The 20402-nt window shown below is 41.8% G+C and overlaps 1 protein-coding gene across 1 annotated transcript in view; it reads left to right on the forward strand.

The window, feature by feature from the left end:
• Positions 1-20402, forward strand: part of LOC115100206 (box C/D snoRNA protein 1-like) — a 108060-nt gene that overhangs the window by 69591 nt on the left and 18067 nt on the right. Inside the window, exons 6-8 of the mRNA XM_029618525.1 lie at positions 1664-1732; positions 2593-2673; positions 7322-7399. Coding sequence (XP_029474385.1) covers positions 1664-1732; positions 2593-2673; positions 7322-7399 — 228 coding nt within the window. The remainder of the gene's footprint in view (positions 1-1663; positions 1733-2592; positions 2674-7321; positions 7400-20402) is intronic.

Consider the following 20402-nt stretch of genomic DNA (forward strand, 5'->3'; position numbering starts at 1 on the left):
AGGTTTACTAAGGGCCTTTGCTGGTGGGGAGGCGGCTTTGCAGGAGTCAAGGTAAGATAAGGCTGCATAGTATCAGAACAACCCTATACTTTTTTGGGAAACAAAGCAGTCATGAGGAGAGAAATTACATCTTATAATATTTGGAAACCCAAGGAGATGACTAAAATGATTAAGAACATAAAACTTTTGGTATAGTGGGTCAAACAAAAGGTCCATCAAGCCCAGTATCCTGTTTCCAACGGTGGTCAATCTAGGCCACAAGTACCTGGCAGGAGCGCAAGGGGTTGATAGATTCCCTGCTGCTTATCCCAGGGATGAGCAGTGGATTTCTAGAACTCCACCTTGATAGTTTTTGGACTTTTCCTCCTGGATCTTTTCCAAACCTCAGCTATGCTAATAGCTTTCACCATGTCCTCTGGCAATGAATTCCAGAGCTTAATTATGCATTGAGTAAAAAAATATTTTCTCTTATTAGTTTTAAATGTATCACCTAATAACTTCATTGTGTGTCCCCTAGTCTTTGTACCTTTTGAAAGCGTAAAAACTGATTAATATTTACTCATTCCATTCCACTTATTATTTTATAGATCTCTATCATATCTGCACTCAGCCATCTCTTCTTCAAGCTGAAGAGTCCTAATCTGTTTAGCCTCTACTCATAGGGGTCTCATTCCATCATTTTGATTGCCCTTCTCTATACCGTTTCTAATTAATTCTGCTATATCGTTTTAGAGATGTGGTGAACAGAACTACACACATTACTCGAGATGAGGTTGCACCATGGAGCGATACAGAGGCATTATGATATTCTCTGTTTTTTTCTCCATTCCTTTCCTAATAATCCCTAGCATTATATTTGTTTGCTTGGCTCCTTCTGCACACTGAGCAGAAGATTTCACCATTTTCAACAATGACACCTAGATCCTTTTCCTGAATGGTAACTTCTAATGTGTAATCTTGCAGTGTAAGCTATAATTTAGATTACTCTTCCCTAAATGCATCACTTTGCACTTGTTTACATTAAATTTCATTGGTCATTTGCATGCCTAATCTCTGTTTTGCAAGATGGTTTTAATGATAGTTTACAAATTACTAGTAGCAGGTCTGCAATTTCATTTCTTGGTTCTTTCAGCATTCAGGGATGTATACCATCTGGTCCAAGTAATTTGCTACTCTTTAGTTTGTCAATTTGCCCTATTACATCCCCAGATATACTGAGATTTGATTCAGTTCTGCTGAATCAAATCAGCTTTGAATATCATTTCTGACATGGGTATCTCTCTATATCAACAGGATGTCAATAGGAGCTAGTGGTTACACACACCATATGTGGCAAATATCAAAATAGCCTGAAGTTGATCTCTGCAGGGGCCCCTCTCTCTCGTTCTCTCTCTCTCTCGTTCTCTTATAGGAGGCAAAGTACAATCCTCAATATAGGGAGAAGCTAGGGCAAGAGGCTACTGGCAAGTTATCCTGCTATCTGAGAATATATAGGCTCGGAGGATGTTATCTGCCTCCACCTGCTGGTGCAATCCACTTAGCTGGACTGGTCTGTCAGGACTCCACAAAAGTATATTGAATAAGTTTTTTAATTTCACCATATTTTGCAGTCCTGATAATGTCTGTTTGACTTGTATGATATTTTACTCTCTCTTGTTTTTAGGGAGCAGAGGTTCTACTGGCATTTGAAGCTTATATTTCCCCAAAGTCATGCAGAATACATAGAGAAAAGGTACCTATTTTAACTTGTAAACTAATTTTGGTTAAGTCATAACTTGTTTACATTGTGTAAATCCCCTAAAACTAGTGTGCTACCACTGCATCTGTTTGCAGCTTAAGAAATCAAACCTGAATCTAGCAGTAGTGATTTTCAGTAGAACATCTGGCTGGCTGAAAGAGGAATCCCACAAGAGATGTTGTAATATGTTCACAGGTGAATTGAGAATCCTGTTTCTCCCTTTCTTGTCTTTTGTAAATATTTTTTTATTAAGACTTAATATATGTTCAATAAATCAAGCATCAAAATGCAAAGTATAGATAAATAAATCTGAGGGTACAGTGAAACAGTCACAGCAATACTAAACATTGCTGATTCAACACTAGGACCAGATCAGTAGAAGAAAAGATATTGACACCAGATAAGACGTTCGCATGTATTACCATGATAGTTAAACTGAAAGCTGTGTCCACTAGGAGTAGCCTAGTGGTTAGAGCAGCGTGCTGTGAAATGGGTAAGTCGGGGAGAAAATCCCACTGCCGCTCTCCTTAGGACTCTGAGCAAGTCACTTCCCCCTCCATTGCCTCAGCTACAGACTTAAGGCCTGATTTATTGAGGCTTTTCCCCGTAGACATAGAATGGAAGAAAAGTCTTAGTAAATCAGGCTTTTGGATTATGAGCCTTCTGGAGACAGAGAAATACCTACAGTACCTGAATGTAATCCGCTTTGAAATACCTGAAAAAGCAAGATATAAATCAAATAAATATCAGCACTACCTCATACGCTTACTGTTGCTCCCCTAGTCTTTTACTCAAGGCTGTTGAATTGTGAATCCTGTTCCTTTATTTGTAATATATTTTGTTTTGTGGCACAGGGTACCAGACAATAAAACACTTCATGAGATCCTAAACAAATACATCAGTCCCAAAGACTCTGATCCTGTAGTTCGTCAGAGGTAAAGTGAACAAACATCTTCCTGTCTACTAAGATTTATTTATTTCTAAGCATTTGATATTCCATCTTTTCCTAAGATAGGTCCAAGCTGGATTGTAACGAAGCATTGAGTATATAAGTAATGGATACAGACAGATATGGTATATAGATGGGTAGATTGCAAATAAATAGATTAGCAGTAGGGAACATTAGATTGGAATAAGGACCTGGGTGCATTGGGTATAATTTGCTAAATATAGTTAAGAGGTAAGTTAAACACCAGTGGTGTGAAAGAGATGAAGAAACCAGTTAAAGGTCCAGAAGGGGCGAAGTTTGTGGAATTCGTGATCGGAAAGACTTCTACTGTGCAGGTGCTAGAGGATGTTGTTTCTGCTATGGAGTTTAGGGAAAGATCTTGCTAATCAGCCAGGCTTTGACTTGTTCTTCCAGAAGGTGAGGTTGCACGTTTTCAGGCAGTGTTAGAAGAAGTAACTTGTTCCATATTTTAGGGCTAGAGCAGCTGAATGAGGAAACATTTGTGCATGTTAGTCTAATTAAAGGCAGTGGAGGGAAAGACAGTCTATTCCTCTCATCCACACCAATCTCTCACAATCCTCTCATCCTAGCAGTCTCTCTCGTGTGTGCACACCAGCCCCTCTCATCTCCAGCAGTCTCTCTCTCTCTCTCCTAGCAATTTCTCTGTCTCTCTTCTCATGTGCACATAAGTCCTTCTCCTCCCCAGCAGTCATGCTTTACTGGAACTGTTTACATGCCCCAAACAAATTCCTTACTAATATACCAAGAAACTATTCATTAAGGTTCCAAAGACCGTCTTCAAATATCATAACAACCTTGGTTTGCCTGCCTGCCCGCCCCTGTATAAATAACATATGCAGGGTGGGCTGCTGAATGCTTCTCCCTTCCCAAACTGTCAATCTACCTCTCCACAAAATTAGCAGCCATTCACTACTTCTCACCACCACCCTGTAGCCTGCATACCCTGGCAGGCCCCTCTTCCCCCATCCACTCTCTTCAACAGTGTGCTGTTCCCCAACTGCCCCCTCCTGCACCAGGCCACCATTTAGAGCACAACAGACTGCCATTCTTGACAGGGTTACGCTGTAATATTCAGCACAGGGAAATGTAACTATAACATGTTAAACAATCGGAGGGAACATATTTACCGTTTTTGCTTTTTTTTTTTTTTTTTTAACTGGAATCCCCACAGAAGACTCTTTCAGAAAGCTGAATGTTAAAGCTGCCCACTTGAAAGGACATAAAAGCTCTATAAAGAGCCACAGAATCAGGTTGGGATAAAACACAAAGCTGGGAGGTTAGACTCCTTGTCTCTCAGCTTAACCAGAGCAACCTTTTCATATAACACAGAACATAGGCAGTCACAACTCCAAGCTGCAGGATAGAAGCAAGTACAATAAAAAAAAAAATCCTCTATACAACACCCAGATAGTGCTTTTAGTCACAGAAATCCATGCTATCTTTTCAGTCTCCCTGTATCCAGCTTCCTTAATGTGAACTCATACAGGCCAACTTTCGACTTCCGCAATGGCCTTATCTTAGGGAAGAAAAGGCCGTTGTGGAAAGACTTAATTCTTTGCTTTGGTGTTTACTGAGGAGGATGTTGGGGAGATACCCATTCCAGAGACGGTTTTCAAGGGTGATAAGATGATTTGACCCAAATCAAGGTGAACCTAGTAGATGCACTAAGCCAGATTGACAAACTGAAGAGCAACAAATCATCTGGACCGGATGGTATATATCCCAGGGTTCTGAAGGAATTAAAAAAAAAAAAAAGAAATTTCAGATCTATTACAAGTAATTTGTTACCTATCATTAAAATCATCCATTGTACATGAAGACTGGAAGGTGGCCAATGTAACCCCAATATTTAAAAAGGATTCCAGAGGTGATCCAGGAAACTACAGACCTGTGAGCCTGACTTCAATGCCAGGAAAAATCATGGAAACTATTATAAAGAATAAAATTATAGAACATATAGACAGACATGATTTAAGGGGCAAAGCCAGTATGGATTTACCCAAGGGAAGTCTTGCCTCACTAATCTGCTTCATTTTTTTTTTTTTTTTTTTTTAAGTATTAATAAACATGTGGATAAAGGTGAACCAGTAGATGTGGTGTATTTGGATTTTCAGAAGGTGTCTGACAAAGTTCCTCCTGAAAGGCTTCTAAGAAAACTAAAATGTCATGGGATAGGAGACTGTCCTTCTGTGGATTGCAAACTGGTTAAAAGACAGGTTTTTTTTCACAGTGGAAAAAGATAAATAGTGGAGTGCCTCAGGGATCTGTACTTGAACCAGTACTTTCTAAATAAATGATCCGGAAAGAAGTATGACAAGTGAGGATGACACAAAATTATTCAGAGTAGTTAAATCACAAGCGGATTGTGACAAATTTCACTTGCAAGACTGGAAGACTGGGCGTCAGTATGGCAGATGAAATTTAATGTGGAAAAATGCAAGGTGATGCATCTGCTTTTGCCGCGCATGCTAAAAAAAAATTAAAAGTGCAGAAAATTTGAGCCGATTTCCGCACAGGTCTTATCACTGTGGCTCCATTGAATCTACCCCCGAATTCTCATTGATGCCAATTGAGGAGACAAGTAGTGTCAAACAACCTTTCAGCACTTTAGTTCATTAGCTGACGGTTTACTAGTCAGGGTAATGTGATTAGATGTCAGGAATTGGAGGTCTGAAGCTGTTTGTGATTACTGTCCATATTCTAGAGACAGCAGCGCTAGATAATTTTACCCAAACTTTATAAGGAGCCTCCAACAGCTTAGATTTTTCACTTCTAGCTTGTCTGTGTCTTGATACACTTGCTTTTGTCTGTAATCCTGATCAGATTTCCTTTGTTTTGTTTACTTTTGACCTAATATATCTTATTTGTTAGCTTTTACATGCTTTCAGTATGAAAGATGGTCACCCTTTTTGCTACAGCTACACCATTTCCACAAAATCTCCTTTTGTAAGTTCAATGTTCAGTTGATCGTGCCATGTACATGATTGGCACTTACATGGGTTTCAGGTTCAAACCACCACAGCAGCTACCTAGTCTGAAATCCATCATGGTTGGCAGGTCTAAGCTGGAAGATTTTGCTGCAGTTTTAATATTCCTCCAGTGGACTCTGAAATAAAACCCGTGGCATGGCCACGGCCCGCCCATTTTGGGCTCATGCGCACCCAGTCGGCGTTGCCCAGTGGTTCAAGAAGAGAGGCCCTGTCACAGGGCCGTAACAGACATGCCAGGCATGCACATCTAGGCGAGCAGTGGCCAAGAAGAGGAAGTGCCCTCAAAGCCGCCGGTGGACCCATAGTATCGGCGTCCAAGAAAAGGACTAAGACTGGGAGGCTGGCAGTCAAAGGAAATGCCCTCACCGGAAGGCACCCATTCTCCTCCTCCTCCACGTGTGCTAGCCCTGCGGCATTCAAAACACATGCGGGCCAGTAAGTGCTCTATGCTGATCTCGTGCAAGCCCCACGAGTTTTGAATACTGCGGGCAGGCTCATGAGGCATAGCAGCAGAACAGGTGCCCCCTTTTTGCTTCTGATGGGGAACCTGCCTATTTTTGTTTGTGTGTATGGTATTGATAGCCTCCCTGGGTATGTGTGAATGGTAGCCTGCCTGGGTGTGAAGTGTGTATGTGGATGGTCACCTGCCCTGGGGTAGGTGGAGGGGGTTGTGTGTGAATGGTAGCCTGCTTGGGGAGGTGTGTGTGTGTGTGTCTGTGTGGGGAGGGGTGTATCCCTTATTCTGTCTTGGGTAAGGATCTCTGTGTTGCGTATGTGTGACAGAGATGCAGTATTTTGGCTAGCGTGTGGTTTCTCTGTAGGGATTTGTAGCAGTCCAGTTCAGTTTGCCAACTAGGTATTCTAGGGGCTGGCAAAATTAGTATTCTAGGGGCTGGCATAATGTTTGCCTTTGCTGCCATTTTGTAAATAAGGCTGCTTCTGTGCCATATGCAAAGTTAAAACAGTCAAAAATTTTTTTTGAGAAAATAATCTCTAGACACACGAAAGAATATCACGAAACTGAAATACCAAAAGAATTCACAGGGCTCAGACTACTTCCTTTAGTCTTAATGCAAGCCTCTGTTAATGAACTGCCCCCCCCCCCCCCCCCCCCCCCCCGGTAATCTTCTCCAGGGCTGGATTTAAGATTTGGGTGGCCATAGGCAAAGTGTCATGCCAACGACCTTTTGAAGCTGTGCCAGCACATGGCCTTAAAGCAAGTAGAAGCAGGCTCCTCTTTGGCCTGGATATTGTGCACCTTCAAAATTTGGCACCCTAGGCAGTTGCCTATCCACCTAAATTTGGGCCTGATCTTGTCAAGTGCTGTTCCAGTGAGAACCCACAGTCCCGACCAGCAGAAATTTCCGGGTTCTGCTCAGCATTGGCCGATGCTTCGGCAGTGCCTGCTTCAGGGGGAAAACATCCATTCAAACACATTCCAAAGAAATCTAACAATTTCCATAGATTTAGGCTTTCTGTCCTTTTCTTCTATTTGGAGCAAACCTTTCTTTCAATTTCACATAAAGGTTGCTTGGTATTTCTATCCCTAGCCAAAGTAATAATATTTTCCTGTCAAATATTTGTTCAACCTGGTTTACTCTAGCCTGTTTACCTCATTTTCAGATTAAAGACTTATATCCTGTCTCGGTCAGGTATCAGCATTTTCATGAAGGTGGAAAACAAGAAGCACAACTCAGTCAGGTAAGAGACTGATGTACTTGTGAGTCTTTAAGTGAAAATGCATATACAAATGTTAATTGCAAGCTCTGTTCTGTGATGGCAGTACAGATTTTCTGCTTTCTGTATCTCTCCCAGTCCTTCAAGCAAACCGTACTGACTCAAGGAGCAAGTGCTGAGGAGTTAAGCCACATAAGTTTGTCAGAGCTGTTGGGTTGCAAAAAGTGGTTCCATCAAATTGTGCTGGTTTTAACTTGAGAGCTGAAATTACTTTTCCCACCACCTTCCAAAGCATCAAGAAAAGAGCAACTCTGTCATAATAAGCAGATTTAGAAGAGCCAGTTAACTCTTAATATTTGAATGAGGTCTAGATTAATCAAAATGCTATAAATTTTGCATGGATAACGCCCATGATATGGAAAAGGGTTGTGGCTATGATAATTTAGAGTTACCGCACTGTGTGTTATTTTAGCACTTTACATAGGTATTTTATTGCAACGCTTGTTAAATTTGGCACGCCCTGCGATATTTTTACTTTGCAAGCAGAAAAGTACCCAGACAGGCATTTTCTTATTTTGGGCTGCTTCTGGCTAGATAGGGAGAGAAAGCGAGAGCAAGAGAGCCTCTTTATAAGGCTCTCATAGTAGTCAACTATTTATACCACTATAAGAGGGTAATCTAGTAACTTGAGGTGAGGTTTTGGTGATGGACTAGGGTTTTGGAGCCAATTTTACTTGTGTACTGTGCTGTTCGTACATCTGACTATACATCAGTGAAGATTGGATGGGATTTGGAGTGAGGAAAGATACACAAAGATGAGATTTCTACAGTGTACTCTTGTCCTAGCTTGATAGTACCCAGCATCAAGCTAGGACGAGAGTACACTGTAGAAATCTCATCTTTGTGTATCTTTCCTCACTCCAAATCCCATCCAATCTTCACTGATGTGTTCTGTGCTGTTCATACGTCTGTGCATGTAAAATTGGCCCCAAACCCTACTCCACCACCAAAACCTCACCTCGAGTTACCAGATTACCCTCCTAAAGTGGTATATATTGATGACAATTATGCGTGCCACTCCAGAGTCTCTTGCTCTGTCGCTCTTTTGCTCGCTCTCTCTCTCTGTGTTGCTCTTTTGCTCGCTCTCGCTCTTTTTCTCTCTCGCTCACTTGCTCTCCTCCACTCCTGATAAATATCGAGAATTCTATTTTGGGTATATTGCACAGCTTAACACCAGGAAAAACAGTGCAGTTATTTCCAGCATTACAACATGCATCACGCTATCGCATGCTGTGTTAATGCCCCTCGTTTTCATAGACCCCACCCAAACTCCTCTTTCAAAATTTGCATGCGCGATGCAGTAAATAACGCATGCGTTAGGGCCCTAACGCCCGCGATAATGGCCTAACGCATTTTGATGAACCCGTAAGTGTTTTGCATGAATCATGCAGAAGGTCCATGAGCTAACCTAGCCCCAATGCATTTTCTAAAGGCTTGCATCAGCCTCCAGGTTTTTCACCAAAGATTTCAGTGCTGCCCTAATTATATTAGATTTAGTCAGTGCTCAGAGTATTTTGTTCCTCTGTGTATTTGTTCTTTTTTTTTATTTTTACCCTAAAAGGTCACCTCCAGCATTAGGGAAGCAGAAAGGGAAGTAAGGCAAGCAGAGTCGCAGCAGATCACTGTGTTCAGCATGCTGCTCACTGCAATGGTTTTGATGGAAACTGCTGAGCAGCAGCACCGAGAGATAATGGGGAGTTTATTCTGGTTGACCAGTGAATCTTAATTAAGTTTGCTAAACTGCATTCCTTTCCTGAAATGCAACATGTCCCGATGACATTTAGCTGATCCCCTGAGGCATAGAATAGTGTTTAAAAAGAAAGGCATTCTGAAAGCAGTTGGGGTTTTTTTTTTTTTTTCTCCTCCTGTGTTGAGGATAAACATCTATTTTTCCTGTGAGATTTTCATTCGGTGACTTGTGTGGTACATAGAAATTTAATGTAATTTGAAATCAAATAATGAAAAAAAAATTGGCAGCTTTATTTATTATATTTATTTATTTTGCCTCTTAGCATTGTATAGGAGTCGCTGCTTTGTGCGCCTTTTGATTAGCATCCTGGGGAAATGTTAATCTTTTCCTTACAGCACAAGCCCAAGGTACAATCCTATTACTACTTTTTTTTTTTTCTCTAGAGTTACCAGACATACGTAACACTCTAGTCTCTGTAAGCTCCATAGTCAAGACACACAAGCAAGCCAAATAAGAGACTTCAGGAAGTGTATTTGGTCCAGTAAGCATGGGCAAAATCAACAAGGTTCTGATCAGGGAGAGCCAGGGTTGCTGGTTAGGAGGGCTTGCATATAGCCTGACGCACCAGGGCTGTTCCAGGCATGCAGTGCTATATGTGGCTCTTTGTTCTTGATCACATCACATCACTACATATGTTTCAACATTTGTCCAAATGCCTTTTAGGAAGGGTGTAATATTTAGAAAACTTGAGTGCCCGCATGTAAAAAAAAAAAAAAAAAGTTGTCTTTGTATTTTTTTTTTATTTTTTGCTTTTGTTTTGCTATCTTTTAAAAAGAAATGGTGGATGTTTTTGCTGTGTGTTTTTTGTTTTGTTTTTTGTTTTTTGCTTTTTCCTCCTCTTTGGCCTCTTCAGTACAGCTAGGGGTCAGCCCAGTCCACAGAGGCTCCTTCTAAGCCCAAGGTCTCAGGCCTGGGTAAATTAGGGGTACCAATATTTAGGTGTTAGCCACCACTGCCTTTCAGTAAATTCTTTTCTTTTCTGCTCTATAAGAAAAAAAAAAAAACAGTATGCATGGTTGGCCACCCCAGAGGTTGCTTGAAGGATAATTTGTGAATACTGTGATAGTCAAGTGTGTTGTGATCCAGTTCAAACAGGATTTTAAAAAAAAAAACAACCAAAAAATCTTGGTATCGCTTTATATAATATTTTTTAACATCTGAAAACTTTCAGTTTTACAAATAACATTTATAATTCTGAGCAGGCCTTTTCTCAGCAATAATAGCACATCCTTCCATCCGAAAAGCATTTGCTGTGTTCTTACCTTTACCTCTAATGGCATCCATTCTGTGTAATTTTTCCACACTAGTATAAATGACTTTGCTTTTCTGCTTTTGTTTAGCCAAATATTGGTACATTCTATTTCAAAACTCTCTCATTAATGAAATCCTCAATGATAGCTCTTATAGTCTTTTTTTTTTTTTTTTTTGCCCCTTTATATATTTGATACGAAATACCTACAGTATCTGAATGTAACCTGCTTTGAAGTGCCTGAAAAGCAGAATATGAATACATTATTTTAAAAAATGTTTTTCTTGCTGCCATTAATCCAATTAAAACCAGTTTTGCATATAATACCATTGCAGGTCATCCTGCTATGCCAGTCCAAACAGGTAGGTTTATGTCGCCCCCCACTACGCGCAGATGGAAGCGGAGCACCCTGACTTTGTCCATGACATCATCATCACTAGGGATAGGTGGTGCAGCAGATGCTAGGACTCTGTGGTGCAGCAGCACCTCCAGAAGGCACTGGTGCTGCTAAGGGCCAGGCCCCTGCGTTCATCCAGGAGAGCGAGTCCACTGTCCCAGAAAGAGAGGTTCCCAGACCCCGAAAGAACTTGGTAGAGCCTCCACGAGGGTGGGGAGCAAGGGTAATTTGTATCTTTACAGATCAGGTTCACAGTGTTAAAGAGACACTTTCAATCTCCTCCTCCCCACCGCAGCCCCACACTTCCCCACCTTCAGCTTCAAGAGAACTACAAAAAAAAAAAACAAAAGAAAATGTCACCTATTCAGAGCTTGCTGGAGAAGGGCCTCTCGGGCAGGAGACTCCAATTTAGAGGCAGACCTGATCACAGCTTTTACTGTCCCGTGGAGTAAGTGCAGTGCTTGGCGGGGGGGGGGGACGGACCTTAAGACGACTTTTGGACTTTTCTTGTTGCATCAGGCAGAGATAGGGCCACTATGGAAAAATCTGAGCACAGCTGCTGCTGCTCTGCATGCAGTTCCTGGAGGTTGGCATCAGCCACAGGGCCTCTCTTTGGCAGCTTACTGAGAAAGACCTTAGTTCACAGCAAAGTCTCTGCCAATATGGCACAGCTTCCCATGGACGTTTCGGCCCCTCAGAAACCTTTGAGTTTTGGGGTGGTTTTTGGGGATCCTCGCTCTGGTGGGGAGACCTTCACGTTGGTTTGCTGCATCAGGTTTGTGAATTTGGAGAGCTTTCACCTAAACTTTTTTTTTTCGTCTTTTACATCAGGCTTTCTATACCATAGAGAAATCTAATGGCCACTGTAAGCTCCCTGTTAGAGCCACCAGCCTTCAATTAGGGTCCTCAGTTTCTCTTAAAAGGCACCTATAAGTTTTTAGCTTTGAGTGGCTGAGATTAAACTCTCTGCAGCTCAAGATCTCTAAGTTTGAAAGTGATGCCTGGGTCTAGGTGGCCAATTTGAACTGGTGAATACTGGCTTATAGTGGTGCTAAAAACAAAACAAAAAAATCTCTTAAAACCCCAAGAAGGCGGAGGAGCAAGCTGTAGAATAACCAGGAGTGGGTAAGGCAAGGGGTGTCCTATTAAACCAAACTCAAGTCTTTCACTTATCTGATCACTGAAGGGGGCGGAGCAGGCCCCAGATGGCGCTTCTAGCTTTATTATATAATAAAACACACGCACAATTTATTATATAATGAAGCTAGAAGCTCCACTTTCTTATTTTTGTGCACCATTGATCTTGTATTATCTTTTAGGCACCTATCTTCTTTTTGCCTGTTCATTTGTAATAGCTGCGGTTTGAATATCAGAGGCAAAAAGTCATCTGGCTGCTTCATCTGACACACATTTGCCATATAATTTTTCATAATATGTTTTGAAGGTTTAGCCAGTATTTTAGTATCTTGTACCTGTCTCTTATGACTATTAAGATTTGGATGACTTGAGGTGTTAATTAAGCTTGCCATTAATTTTCCAGGCTTATTGTTAAATATATTATTTTTTTGCATATATTTTCTAAACCACCCAGAATTGTGGATGGAGCAGGATATCTTTTTTTTATAAATATGTTTCGAGTTTATATTTGTAGAGAAGAGTATCTTTAATTGCTGCTTTTTTTTTTTTGAGTGTCTGTGTTTGTTTTATTTTTTATTTATTTATTTTTTTTGGCATGCATTCCCTATGTATCTTCTTTGCTTGGTGCGCTTTTGTCCATGTCTATTGTTCATCTCTATCCTTAAATTTTTCTTTGTAATTTTAAGATATAGTATCCCCTCTTGAGACTGCCTTTGCAGCTTCCCATCCTGTAGCTGGTTCAGACGTGTCTGCCTAATTATGTATGTCATAATTTTCCCAGCACTTATATAATGACATGCAAAACTTCTTATGGTACAACCAAGGGTGGAATCTCCAGCTAAAGGGACCTCACTTTGTATAATTTAAGACAAAAAAAATTTGCCAAAAGATAATCTTGATAGTTTGGGTTTGATTTGACCCTTCATAGAAGTGAGTGTAATAATAAGCTGGGCAGCAGGAAATCATGTTGTGAATTGTCTGGTGCCCGTTTTTCTTTCAGCCACCTTGTGTACCTGTTAAGCAATGCAGAGGGAATGCTGCGGTTGGTGGAGTCATCTCGGGCTGAGAGGCTTTAAAAACTATAATATTTCCAGGTGTGGTGCCATGCGGTTCTTTCAGTTCGTGCATTTTAAGAAGATCATTTAAAAATTCTGTATCATTAAAAAGGCTGCAGTGGAACTGAAAAAAGCACACATGATTATGGGTTGCGAAAGTTGTAGCTTAATGCTTTGACTTAAGGTTAAGCCAAACAAAGACAGCTTTCAAGAAACACTAAACTCCTTATAGCTTCTTCTTGAAATGACTTCCGTTGTCAGTGCATTTCATTTTACTAGATTTCAATGTTTTGCAGAAACTGCCTGGCTTTCATTTTCAGGTTTTATTTCTGTCTCCTTGCCTTAGCAGAATGCAGAATCTCCAATCACAAACTCATCACTAGTGAACATAAATTCAAAGTTAACAAGAGCCTCTGTGCAAGCGGCTGCAGGAGAGCAGCAGGGAAGTACTTCTCTTGGGCATTGCTGCGCTGCCTTTTCCCATGGCCTGATGGTGCTGATAGGAATTATTTGGCAAAGAATAAAAGACAGGAGCGGTAACTTTGAAACAGCTGCACGGGCGCACATGTATACACGTGCCAGCTCACGCCAAGGGACGTGGCCATATTATAATATATGCATGCATGGTATAAAATAGGCTATATGCACAATGTTATATGGACACGCGCGCAGATGCCGCCTCTGTCACGTAAGTAGGAGGATTTCAGTAGACGTGCACCCCTACGCAATTACCAGTTTCCGTAGTTTGTTCCCAGCTCTCCCAGGTAAGGGATGGGACTTCTTAAATCCCCCCCCCTTGTTAAATAGCCTCCCTTTTACCCCATTAGCACCAACCCTTAAAATACTGCTGATTAGCCTAGAATTTTTTATTTTATTACTTACACGCCATCCAAAGCAGTAGTAAAGTCACACAGCAGGGGACCCTGGCATGCGCTTGTGCACACAAATACTTGCACGTACATTACATGTTCAAGTCCCGGATTGCCCATGTCCCGCCCATTGCCCTCTTTTTTTTTTTTTTGCTCCTACTTATTTGTGCTCGTGTTCACGAGCACCTTTTAAAATCCGCGCAGCATGCTCTGGGCTTTTAAAATTCATTCCAAAATGGGGAATGTAATAGCCGATCCATAGTGCAGCCACAATGTCCGTATTTGTATGTAATTCTGGTCACCGCACCTCAAAAAATAATATACAGCATAACGAGAAGTACAGCAAAGGGCTGTATTGGGACCCTTACTTTTCAATATATTTATAAATGATCTGGAAAAAAATACGACGAGTGAGGTAATCAAATATGCAGATGATACAAAATTGTTCAGAGTAGTTAAATCACAAGCAGATTGTGATAAATTGCAGGAAGACCTTGTGAGACTGGAAAATTGGGCATCGAAATGGCAGATGAAATTTAATGTGGATAAGTGCAAGGTGATGCATATAGGGAAAAATAACCCATGCTATAGTTACACAATGTTAGGTTCCATATTAGGTGCTACTACCCAAGAAAGAGATCTAAGCATCATAGTGGATAACACATTGAAATCGTGGGTTCAGTGTGCTGTGGCAGTCAAAAAAGCAAACAATGTTGGGAATTATTAGAAAGGGAATGATGAATAAAACAGAAAATGTCATAATGCCTCTGTATTGCTCCATGGTGAGACCGCACCTTGAATACTGTGTACAATTCTGGTCGCTGCATCTCAAAAAAGATATAATTGCGAAGGAGAAGGTACAGAGAAGGGCTACCAAAAAGATAAGGGGAATAGAACAGCTCCCCTATGAGGAAAGACTAAAGAGGTTAGGACTTTTCAGCTTGGAGAAGAGACAGCTGAGGGGGGGATATGATAGAGGTGTTTAAAATCATGAGAGGTCTAGAATGGATAGATGTGAATCGGTTTTTTACTCTTTCGGATAATAGACTCGGGGGCACTCCATGAAGTTAGCATGTGGCACATTTAAAACTAATCGGAGAAAGTTCTTTTTCCCTCAACGCACAATTAAACTCTGGAATTTGTTGCCAGAAGATGTGGTTAGTGCAGTTAGTATAGCTGTGTTTAAAAAAAGGATTGGATAAGTTCTTGGAGGAGAAGTCCATTACCTGCTATTAATTAAGTTGACTTAGTTTTTGGGTACTTGCCAGGTTCTTATGGCCTGGATTGGCCACTGTTGGAAACAGGATGCTGGGCTTGATGGACCCTTGGTCTGACCCAGTATGGCATGTTCTTATGTTCTTCCAGGCAACCTAGACTGGCTGCTGGGCTCAGTGGACATGTGGTCTGACCCAGCATGTCATTTCTTATGTTCTTAAGAGTTTGGGCTATAATGCCATTTGCCTTCACCAGGTTAAGCAAGTCGTGCTACTTTCTCCTTTGCAGACAAGTTAAAGGAGCCATTAGATATAATGTACTCTAGTACCCGTCATCACTAATGCTACGTCATGGTTAGCTCAAATGGCACTCGTGGCCTGTACCGTGTCTGCTGCCATTTTAGAGTATCCAGCAGTGAGACGTGGAGGTCTGTGCCCTTGATGATCTTACTCCTGAGTCTGGCATTAAAGGAGGTGCATCAGCCTGTGATGGGTCAAAACTGGCTTTCTGGCTGCTCGTCCATACACATTGCCCTGTGTGGACTGTGTTCTGCAGCGTACCTGCCACCTTAACACGTCTCCTTGCATGCTTTTAAGCAAGGCCCGTTGCTTTAGGTTGAGAGTGTATTTTGTAGCAAGTTTTATGGAATTCTCTGTCCAAAATAGTCGTATTTTTATTGCATATCCATAATTTAAAATGTTGCTATACTGTATGTGACTAAATGGTTTTACTAATTAGATATTGAAAACTTGTTATAGCTGCATAACTAATAAGTCAGGTGTTCCCTGTTAGATTGCCTTCAAGTCTTGTCCCTAGTTTAATAGAGGAGAATTGATTCACATGCTGCTTGAATGAAATTTCTCAAGGAAAGCAGGGTCTTCACCCATGTGCATTGATGCAGTGTTAAAGATTTGACATACCTGTTAAATACGCATAATAAAAATGCTGTTTTCCTTCGCCTGGTTCCTGTCGGGCATTTAAAGTACACTAGTGTTTCTCAGTTTTTAGTTCTTTCGCTGAAATGAGAGGTATTTTTTTGTATTTTGTTAAAATGATCGTGGATGGTCTGCTTGCTCAATATCATATTACCTAGGGTAAAACCCAAGGTACTCTCTGAAAACGCTAAGCTTTAAGTATGAGTATTAAACCATTTTCAGTCCCTTTTCTTTCTGTTAATTTAATGTGTTTGAAAGAATATTTTAAAAAGGAGAAATCCTGCAATAGTGTTTGAATCCACAGACTTGTAGAAAACTTAGATGGCCCTGTTTTGAAGTTGTCCTGCTTTCTGCAGAATGGTGGCAGTATGCTGTGTGGGCAAAGAATATGTGCCACGCCTCGAGTTTTCTCGGAGGATATCCATGTTGGATTGCAGGACGGCTTAGCTTAAAACAGAATGACATGTATAATGGGCGCAGTTATTTTGTGTAGTGTATTAAGTTTTCAGAGCCAGCCTTGTCACTAAGGAACATATGACATGAATTATAGCTTCTCCCAAAATAGAGGGTTTTAGGGTATACTTATAGAGCATCAATTATGGAATTCAAGCAGTACTGGAGAATAAATATTAAAGGGGATGTTTTCAAAAACTGATTTTAAGCGATGGAGACAGCGCCAAGAGTGGAATAGTCACTCATCCAACAGGGATTTGATGAGAGAGAGCGAAGGGAAAAAAAATACAGCCTGCTTGTTAGTATGGGCTGCAGTCCAGCTGCAGAGGTCTTTGTTGGTTTGTGAAGCTCCAGCATGTAGTGTGGAAAAGTAGGATAGCAGCTAGCTAGCTAGCGCCTAGGCAAGGATGACTATAGGGCTTAGTAACAGTAGCACCCTGTTCTCGCTTATTGAAACTGCACAGGGTTTAGAGTAGCAATTAGCCGCAACAATTTGCTGGATTGAAAAATGAAAGGACTGACACCATTAACAAAATGAGTAAGAGAAGCAGCTAGGAAACTAGAAGATTTTGAAAAAAAATATGAAGGTAGCTTACATTACAAAAGCATTGTCTAATCTTTTTGTGTAGCAGCACACTCACTTCATCGTGGCTCACCATCGTTTTCCCTCTCACCTCTATTTCCCCCCCCCCCCCCCCCCCAGCATTATGACCTCCTCTTCATGTTCCCTGGCATCATCACCTCACCTTCCCTCTCAAGTCATTGATCTATCCCTTCCGTGCCCCCCACCCCTTCCTTTATCCTGGAGCCAGGAGATGGCAGGGATCTGTGTCTACCTGCTGCATCTTCCTCCTCTGCCAGTTTCCCCCCTGCATTCGAAACTGCATGGGGCCCAGGGCTGGTGCAAGGGGATTCGGCGCCCTAGGCACCTTCAGCCTTGCGCCGCTGCCACCAGTCCACCCCCAGTCGCAGCCCCGACTCTAGGGGCAGGGACCACATGCCGCCACTCCCCCACCCTCCCCCTCCACCCCAAAAAAACCTCACAAAACACCTGGTCCAGCGGGAAGCCCCGAAGTGATCTGCCGCTCCCGTGTCCTTGGCTGCCACTAACCAAAATGGCGCCGGTGGCCTTTAGCCCCTACCATGTGACAGGGGCCAACCAATGGCACTGGTAGCCCCTGTCACATGGTAGGGGCTAAAGGCCACCGGCGCCATTTTGGTTAGTGGCAGCCGAGGCCCCGGGAGCGGCAGATCGCTCCCGGGCCCTCCACTGGACCACCAGGGGGGTGTCGGGAGGATGGCATGACAGGGGAGGGGGGAAGCAGGGTGAGGCGGGGGCTGGGCAGAATTTTGAAGGGGCACTTTTTGCCCTTTCAAAATTCTGCCGCCTGAAGTGCCTGCGAGCGGCAGTGGCGCCCCCTAAGTCTCTGCGCCCTAGGCACAGGCCTAGCTTGCCTAGTGGTTCCTCCAGCCCTGACGGGGCCCATAGGTCTTGGGAGACTGTGGGGCCCATTGCAGTTTCAGTTGTAGAGGAAAACTGGCACAGGAGGAAGTAGCAGATAAGCACTGTTCTCGGACTCCCCCTGCTGGTGTGTGGACAACCTGCAGGCCAGGAGGTTTAGAGGGAACAATAAAATGAAGACTTTGCCACAGCACGTCAACCTCTTCGTATCAGGCTCTGGCTAGTTGGAAGAAAGTTTGCTTCAACCATGGCACACTGATTGAGAAACACTGCCTTAATATGTAACTTTTGCATGAAATGTTGCCAACTGATTTATTTTAGTTAATTTTAAAGACTTGGATGCAAACTTGAAAACTCAAGATGTGTGTTCCTTTAACATTTTTCTGTGCTCCATGGAGACCATTGGGCGGGAAGGGCTACATTTTGTGACTTTTGGCGTTGTCGATGGGAATAGTGCATCACCAGAGAACAGTTATGCACTTCAGCAGCTGTGTAAGGGAAATATCAACTAATTTCAACTTTGAAAAGCAATAAAATAAACTAAGAAGGTTGCATCTTTCACTTTTATAAATGGTGCTGAGGTTTCCAACAGTGTTGACTAAATAATGAGCTGGTTCACAGTCTTTTTCATAAAAAGCTGTGTGCTGGGGTTTACATTTCCCTGTTTAGGCTGGATGAGACAGACAAGCCGGGGAAGAAGCTGCATCTGTTTATAAATGGAGAGTCCAGCGAATTAAGAGAGAGATTATACGAGGGCTTGCATAAGAAGTGTGCTGCGGAGGAGGGCAGCTTGTGGTAGAGGAGGGCCTTTGTGATAATGTTAAGGATCAGATTTACGAAAGTGGCTCTCTTAGGTAGTGTTTGTTTGCAGCCCTTTTTGCCGGTCTTTCAAGCTCAGAAACCTCAGACCATGGATCTCGATTGCTGAAGCGAAGGAATAGCTCCGTTAGACTAGCTAAGGGGGGAGAATCTTGGGAACGTTTTAATCTGCTCGCTTATTTCTCTTGCATGTTACTTCACCCCCCTCCCAGTATTTGTTGGGGAGCTCCTTCATAAATGTATCTCTGCAGGCTTTAGCTTAAGATTTGCAGTGTGGCAGTTGATGAAGAAGCTGAAAGATCAAGGGAAAAATAGATATTTATGTATCGAGTTTTATATACCATCGTTCGGTTTCACCATCACAACGGTTTACAAAGTTTCAAATTTTAACAGAGTTTCCAAAAGATTTGTATGGTTGCTAACATAGAAAATATCATTTTTATAAATTTAGTTTGTAGGTTAATCTCTACATATTTCAGTTCTGTGTTATAATATAGTCTTGTATTTGGTTCATCAGTTTGCATAGTGTTAATAGGAGGGGAGTGGAGTTTTGGAGTCATTGGGTGAGTTGGTAGGCTTTGGTAAACATCCATGTTTTTAGCTTTTTTTTTTTTTTTGAAAGTTTTTTTTAAGTTTTCTTGTGTTCTGAGTTCGATTGGGAGGGTGTTCCAGAGTTTTAGGGCTTCCTAGTGAAATTGCTCTCTCTTGCGTTGAGGTGAGTTGTTTAGAATGAGAAGGTGGAATCTTTAATAGTCCTTTATTTGCTGATCTGAGGTTTCTGTTTGGAGCATGCAATTTTATGGATGAACTTAGCCAGTTTGTTTGATTTTCGTATATTATTTTATGTAGAATGGATAGTATTTTGTATTCTATCCTAAATTTTATTGGGAGCCAGTGTAGTGATATAAGTGTGGGAGTAATGTGATCATGTTTTTTAGATCCAGTGAGTATTCTTGCAGCTGCGTTTTGTAGGATTTGGAGTGGTCGGATGGTGTTAAGAGGTAAGTTGAATAGAAGGTAGTCTAGGTTGGAGAAGATGAGTAGTTGAAGGACTGATCTGAAGTCGTTGGGGAGAGGAAAGGTTTTAATTGACGTAGTGTTAGGAGTTTGTGGTATCCGTCTTTGATTTTAGTTGTGATGTGGTGCTTGAAGGAAAGTTCCTTGTCGATGATGACTCCAAGGTTGTGTGCATGATTGACTGGAGAGATATCCACTTTTTGGTTCATTAGGTTGAGTGGTGGTAGATGAGTGTTGTTCTTTCTGTCTAGTATGATTATTTCAGTTTTATCAAAGTTTAGGATGAGTTTCATGTTGGTTAGAAGATGCTTTATTTTGTTTAGGTAAGTGGCTGTTTTTTTGTAGGTTTCTTCCAACAAGTTGTGTATTGGGATTAATATTTGTATGTCAGATTAAGGTTTGAAAGGAAGTGGCATATTGGCAGCAGGTAAATGTTGAAGAGTGTTGCTGATAGAGCGGAGCCTTGGGGGACTCCGGTGTCTAGGTTTATTTTTTTTGAAAGGGTGTCGTTGATCCACACTTGGTAGGTTCTTTGTGATAGATATGATGTGAACCATTGTAGGGTTTTTTCTTTTGCACCAATTTCTGATAGCCAGTCAATCATGATAG

The sequence above is a fragment of the Rhinatrema bivittatum genome, chromosome 10 (genome assembly GCF_901001135.1).
Source record: "Rhinatrema bivittatum chromosome 10, aRhiBiv1.1, whole genome shotgun sequence".
NCBI lineage: Eukaryota > Metazoa > Chordata > Amphibia > Gymnophiona > Rhinatrematidae > Rhinatrema > Rhinatrema bivittatum.